Source organism: Leptopilina boulardi, unplaced genomic scaffold (assembly GCF_019393585.1).
Source record: "Leptopilina boulardi isolate dan_hultmark-lab unplaced genomic scaffold, ZJU_Lbou_2.1 LbouV2_273, whole genome shotgun sequence".
Lineage (NCBI taxonomy): Eukaryota > Metazoa > Arthropoda > Insecta > Hymenoptera > Figitidae > Leptopilina > Leptopilina boulardi.
The window spans coordinates 881821-889261 of NW_026137833.1; the positions used below are offsets into that span (position 1 = coordinate 881821).

General features: G+C 30.2%; 1 protein-coding gene across 2 annotated transcripts in view; it reads left to right on the forward strand.

Annotated features, from left to right (window-relative positions):
- Positions 1-7223, forward strand: part of LOC127281571 (POU domain protein 2-like) — a 178825-nt gene extending 171602 nt beyond the window's left edge. The window contains exons 7-9 of one of the 2 annotated variants that reach the window (XM_051305329.1): positions 2055-2117; positions 2298-2929; positions 3687-7223. In XM_051305329.1, coding sequence (XP_051161286.1) covers positions 2055-2117; positions 2298-2929; positions 3687-3927 — 936 coding nt within the window. In that variant the 3' untranslated portion in view covers positions 3928-7223. The remainder of the gene's footprint in view (positions 1-2054; positions 2118-2297; positions 2930-3686) is intronic. The other variant, XM_051305330.1, reaches the window with a different exon arrangement.
- The last annotated feature ends 218 nt before the right edge of the window (positions 7224-7441 follow it).

A 7441-nucleotide genomic window follows, 5' to 3' on the forward strand; every position in this document is an offset into this window, starting at 1 on the left:
GAGGAGAAATCTTCCAAGCGGAAGTTCTCGAGGGCGTACAATTCCATTATCCCCCTTTTCGCGAATAGCTACTCTAAGAAATTAGATTTTGTCCTTCCATTTAGAAAAGCGTGATCCTGATAGCAACAAATTCTTATCATATTACAAAAATTATTCATCATTAATATAAAACAACTTTTGCTAAATAGTCCTAATCTCGTAAACGCCTGTATCCAAATAGTCGTATAATCTTTGAAGATTTTAGAATTTTCACTATAACAATTAAGAGTTTCAAAACTAGGTATTCTAAAGACCCTTCAACTTTCTCAATATACAAAAAATTGTTAAATTTATAGTCATTCAGTGTTAGTCGAAACATTCCCCTTTTACATTTATATTCTTACTTGAAAAGTGATTTAACTTCATTTCAAGTTCTTTGAAATTCATTCAAGAGGTCTTCATTTTGAAAAATGTTTATAATTTGTGCATCCATTGGATGGAAATTTATTATCATTCTCTTTGAATGATTCATCGAGACGATCCTCTCTTCTATTCGTTGGGAGAAAATTATATCTAGAATAAAAAAAAGGAAAAAAAAATTCTCGATTGTATATATCGTATCGACACTAGCATAATGCGAAGTTCCGACGAATGAATAGGTTAGGTTACATTTTACTAAAAAAGTTTTTTTTCAATGGTGTTGCATCTATATATGAACAGAATGAAGGCGATGCAATATAGGGGAAGAAGTAACAAAACGACTTTGCTTCTAGCAGATTTAATAGGGATTCGACCTGGAGCTCATGTGCCTCATCTTTTCAAAATAGGTATACGCGATTCGTTAAGGGAAACCTACGCGGCACCTTGCCGCGGGCTTTCTTTGTTACCTAACACGTGGCTAGGGTGAAGAGTTCTTTTTTTATTCATGTATATATTTCTTTCTTCCCTCATATATATATGGTATAAGAATCCTTCGCCTTAAATGCCGCTTGTGTCAAATTTTCCAACAGACACACGACCTTCACAAGACTCAACCCTTTTCATGAACACGCGCTCAACCTGTTTCAAAAAGGCTCAAAAAAAAAATTCGATAATATTCTTGCCCTTCCGGTTTAAGGGTTTTTCATAATAGGCTATTCACGAATCTTTATCGACACATTATGTCACATTGGTGTATAGTAATTTAATACTTGAATATTAAATTTACCAGCTGCTCTGTCATCGTACGATTTAATATACGATTAATTATGTCAAAGTAAATTATTCATCATTAATATAAAACAAACCTTTTTTCCAAATATACACTTAATCTTTACAGAAGAGTGTATTTATGACCTACAAAAGAAATCCTTGCTTTCCTGAAAAAAGAAACACATAATTAATTCATTTATAAAAATTGTCACTAAACATAATATAAAGATCAGAATTTAAATTTTTATACCTGATTTAATCCCTCTATGTAAATCCAGTGTAAAGTTATTGGTGACACCCCTCTTTGGTGATAATTCGATTAGCAGGCAAATATGTTAACTGAATCCGCACTTGATTTACCTGTGAAAGCATGTCAACACAATAAAGGTCCTTGTTATTAGCAAACACGCGACCATTCGAAAGAAAGCAACCCTTTCGCCCTCCCCTCATCGAAGGTATACATATGCAAGGGTTCTTGGTATTCACGCAATAACCTGTCACAGAACCCGCACGTGGCCAAATGTAAAGCACTTGAATGGGGCGCGTCTACATAAATAAGCATATAAAGTCTGTTGGTACGACGACACGCGACCTGACCAAGATCCAAAAACCCTTCTAGCCCGAAAAAAAGGGCGCCTACAGGAGAGCCACACACTTCCCTAAGGTTAATTCTCTCTCTAAGAAAAGGGTGAAGATAATCGATTAGTACTCTTTTGCCTAACTAATCTCCTATAGCCAGAATCAGTTTCTTTTTTTACATTCATTCATCAAAAACAAAAGGTCATAAGAAAGAAGAATTAAAAGAATTAAAAGTATTAAAAGAATTTAGAAAATAAAATTGTAAAATAAAAAATTATTTATTAAAAAAAGTTGGCATCTTGCAGGGGCTGTTGCAGAGCGGTGGCTACCCCCCGAGACCAAGTCATCCGCGCTCACAGTCCATGCAGGTACAAAAGCTTCCCACAGTGCTGTAAATTGCTTTTTAACTTTTTTTTCCACGATCAAAAAAACAGCATGAAAGAAACAATTTTTTTTTTAGTAGCTAAGATATAGAAAATTCTATCTCTCTAGAGTGACTTTCAAAAAAAAAACTTGATGATTTCTAATGATGAATATTTCTTTTGCAGGTACAACAGGCTGTGGCACAAGCGACGCAGCAGCTGCAAGCATTGCAGAAGCAACAAGCACTTCAGGGTGGTGGTGCACTCGTTGGTAGGAGTTTAGTGCAACAGCAACAACAACAGCAACGATCACCACCACCACCAGGAACACCGCCAGCTGTTAAACAACCACCGGCAAGATTGGAACCATCGCCTGAAGAAACAACAGATCTTGAGGAACTTGAACAATTTGCAAAAACATTTAAACAACGACGAATTAAATTAGGTTTCACTCAGGGTGATGTGGGTCTTGCAATGGGTAAACTTTATGGCAATGACTTTTCACAAACGACAATATCAAGGTTTGAGGCATTAAATTTATCGTTTAAAAATATGTGCAAATTGAAACCATTATTGCAAAAATGGTTAGAGGACGCTGATAATTCATTGAATAATCCAAATTCATTAACGAATCCAATGACAACGCCTGAAGCTATTGGAAGACGACGTAAGAAGAGAACATCAATTGAGACGAGTGTTAGATTAGCATTGGAGAAGGCATTTTGTCAAAATCCAAAACCAACATCTGAGGAAATTACAATGTTGGCGGATAGTCTTGCAATGGAGAAGGAGGTGGTTCGAGTTTGGTTTTGCAATAGGTTGGTTGAAAATTCATTTTTACTTCTTTCTTCAATACTGTTACACTATTTGGATAATACTATACTATTTGGATAAAACCACCTAGGAATAATTCTAACGGCTCTGCGGATTTTTTAGGCGTTAATTTAAATTTAGAATTTCTTTTTCCTTCTTTCTTCACTGTTTGTTAAAATTTGGAATTCCTTTTTCCTTCTTTCTTCAGTACTGTTAATAGTTGCTTAAAGTTTTTTTTGGATAAGTTTGGCGTCTACAGATAATTCTATATAACTTTGCGGATTTAGCAGACGTTAGTTAAAATTTAGAATTTTTTTTCCTTCTTTCTTCAGTACTGTTAATGGTTTCTTTCACTTTTTGGATAAGTTTAGCGCCTACGGATAATCATATAACGACTTTGGGTGTTTTTTTAGACGATAGTTAAAATTTTTAATTCTTTTCTTATTTTCCCTTCTTTCTTCAGTACTGTTAACTGTTACTTTCACTTTTCAGATAATTCTAAAGCCTACGGATAATTCTAACGCATTTTCGTGTTTTTCATGTGTTATTTAAAATTTAGAATTTTCTTTTTTTTCTTTCTTCACTGCAGTTTTTAGATAAGTTTAGCGCCTACGGATCATTCGAACGCCTTTTCGTGTTTTGGAGGTTTTAATTAAAATTTTTAATTCCTTTCTACTTTCCCCTTCTTTTTTCAGTACTATTGATATTATTTGACACTTTTTGGATAAGTTTGCCACCTCTAACGATTATTTTTCTTTCCAGGCGGCAGAAAGAGAAGCGTATCAATCCACCGTCAACAATGGGAAGTCCAACGATGACATCGCCATCGCCCTCGGTTTTTGCCTCACTAGCGGGTAGCATGTCGGGAAGTCCATTGGCATTGACGACACATTCGACAGGAATTGGATCACATCAAACACCTCTTGGTTCACCTCTACCATTAGCTTTAGTGGCTTCTTCAGGTGGAAGCTATCATCCTCTAACTGGCAAATCTCACGAGTGACACAAGCCTCCCACCCAACAAGGGGACGCACTTTTTCATCATCATCATCCACATCATCATCATAATCAACAACAGCATTCTCAACAACGACGATTGTGCAATCTCCCAGAGTTTTATCACTAATCGTCGCAAAGAAAAAAAAAGTGCTTTGTGTGTGATCGAATGTCACTGATAGAAAAAAAAATAGGTATACGATTGACTTTCAAGAGTGAGAGAAACAGAGTAAGTACCAAAAAAAAAAAATTGTCAAAATTGACTGGTCATTAAAATGTTTGAACTTGTGAGAATTTGAAATTTTCGAAATGTGTTGTTTTTTGATCAGATCTCAGCAAGATGTGACAATGTACATAGGGTAGTTAAGTTTTGTTGTTGTAAAATGCCATGTCGAAAGAAGAAAAAGAACTGAAAATGTGAAAAAAAAGGTCCAATATGGATACGAACCTTGGCAACGATGTTCCGCTTCTTTTATCCCTCGTTTCAGGGTTCGTCTCATGGACACAAAACAAAATGACCAGTTTTTATATACAGAATCATTTATATATATATATATATAAAGATCATAACTTGCAAAAGAGACAAATGAAAACTGGTAATACACGAGTGATGGGATTCTTTTTGATATTGTCCAGAGAGAAAGAGAAAGATTTCATCTTAAGGTATTACAATCAAAATTACCTATATCAGTATTACCTACTATTCCCAACAAGTAATTCTAGCAAAATTTTAATATTATTAATAGAGCGAGAAAGAGAGAGAAAGAGAGAGAGAATGTGTGTAATTCCCCCACCTTTAGGATTTGTATACAAATTCTTTTTTTTTATATTTCTTTTATTCTCAAAATTTGAATTCAATAAAGGAATTTTGAAATTTTGTTTTTGAAAAAAAAGAAGGGGGAAGAAGAAATTTGCAAGTATACACAATCGAAAAATTCATTTTAACTCACAATGTGTTTCACATCTTCTGGATTTTTTGACCAGAATATTATTGGCACTGCGAGTTGTGCATATTTTAAAAAAGAGGCTATCAACGAAATCTTTTTCAACACGACTGTGTAAATATAAATTTTAGACTACTACATCCCTCACAAAAAAAAATCTTACATATCTCTGTGTCATAAGATTGTGTAAATATTTCCTCTCCGCTATATACAACGGGAAAAAAAAATTTCCAAAAAAAAAAAAAAACAATGAAGAAGAAAAGAAAGAAATGTGATCACTATGTACGAAGCATGTCAGGAAATTAATGATAATAATTAATTAATGTTTTTCATTCGATAAATGGTGGCAAATTCGTCAGTATATGGCTCAAGGATTTTTAAATTTAGAGAAAATTAAATTTTTTCTAAATTCAAGAATGGCAAAATTGTGTTCTTAGTTCAGAAAATTTTAATTTTGAACAATTTTAAAGTTGAAACAAACTACTAAAATGGAATTTTTTTCTCAGTTCAAAAAAAGGTGATAAAAAAAAAAATTTCTATGATTCAAAAATAGAAAATAAAAACTGAAACTTTTATAAATTCAAAATTGAAATTTTTTTGCAAAAAAAGAAAAACTGAAAATTATCAAAGTTAAAAAAAACTAGGCATTTAAAAAAAAATAATTAAAAATAATTTAATAAATTTAGAACAATAATTAATTTCTTTTTATTCCCCCCCCCCAAAAAAAAAAACTGAAAATTTTTCTAAGTTCTAAAACAATTTTTTTCTGATATAATAATTTATTTAATTTTTTTAAATTAGAAAAATTTGCAGTTTTTCAAAATGAAAAAATTTTGCAATTCTGAAGAAGAAATTTTTTTAAAATAAATTTTTCTGTTTTTCTATAATTTAAAAAAAAAAATTTCCATTTTGTCTAAAAAGAGTAATTTTTTCTGCTCTTTTTTAAGATTTGTGAAAAATATGCAGATCATTTTAAACTTTAAAATGTTTAATTTTTTTTTTTTTTTTTTTTTTTTTGGTAAATTTTTCTAACTTTTTTTGAACTTTTTTGAAAAACATTTTCCATTCTTTCGTAGAAATGCAAAAACAACGCTTACACTAGTCAATGCTTGAGCTACTGACGATAAAAATTCCTAAATTTTCCACTTCATTTCATCGACAATTAAAATTAATTTCAAATCATCTTTTTATTTTTAATTTTTAACAAATTTTATCTTTAATTCCATAAATCAAAAAATTGTATAGAAAAAGTTTTTTTTTAAAAAAAAAACGAATATAAATAATTTTTCAAAATAGAATTTTTCAAATTAAAATGAATGAAAATCATTTTTAAATACATGAATAATTTCCAAGAAATTATTCATCTAATCTTCCAAAAAAAAGGCTATGACCATGCGGAGTACATTTTTAGCGGATATAAATGTATTTATAAATAATCTATACATAGCGAAATATATCATATAGTCTGATAAGTACGCGAATCGTCTGTACGTATAAATATTAAAAAAAAATAAATAAATGCATATATATAAATACACAGAAGTGAGGAAAAATGTAAATATTAGAGAAAAAGATAGCGAATCGACTTATTCGTCGACTGACTCAACATCGTTTATAATATATATATATATATATATATATATTATATATATTATATATGGATAACGATGTTTTTTTTATCGATGATAATTGTCGCGCGATAAAGAATTGTAAATTTTTGTGAAATTTTCTATAACTATATATATATATAAATATTAAATTATGTGACGCGTGTACAATTTTTAAATGGGCGGTCTATTGTTGCATTGGGACGATAATTTCAGCAACGAATTCCATATATAGACGTGGACCAAGTTATTAGTAAAAAAAAACGCATAATTAAAAATACTAAAGTTCCTAAAAAAAAAAAAAAATTACACTTTCGGTGTAAGTTGTACGCATTTTAAAAAAATGTATATTTAAAATGTGTATAAAAAAAAGAGAGAGGGACTCAATTATAATTATTGACAGCGTTTAATTAATAAATTTTAATTATATATTTAATTTTCTTCATACGCGGGAAATAATTGTCAATTTATTATTCAAATTCATGTACAAAAAAGAGAAAGAAAAAAAAATTGACATATTAATTTTTGCTATACGCTTTGTTAATAATTAAATCGTGATCTGTAGATATAATATAATGAAAAAAAAAAAAAAGAAGTCACGTCCCTCTCTTTAACAACACGCGGCGTTTCATTAGACACATTATTATAATAGCAATTATTATTATATATTATATTATTAATAATATTATTTCAGTATATTTTAACTTTTATTATTTGAAAATAAAATACGGAGATTTCAGTTGGTTCATTAATTTTTTTAGTCATTTATTTTTCATCCCTTTTTTCCTGATGTCCTTCATTTTTTTTTAATTTCACTGTTAGTTTTTTGTTTTTTATTTTCGTTGAATTTAAAAATAAATATTTATGTTGTTATATTAGTAGTGAAGTTTTGTTATAAATAATATGGTTGATTCGTCATTATGTATATATATATATATATTTGTAAAACTATCAGATGAAAAATTTCGTT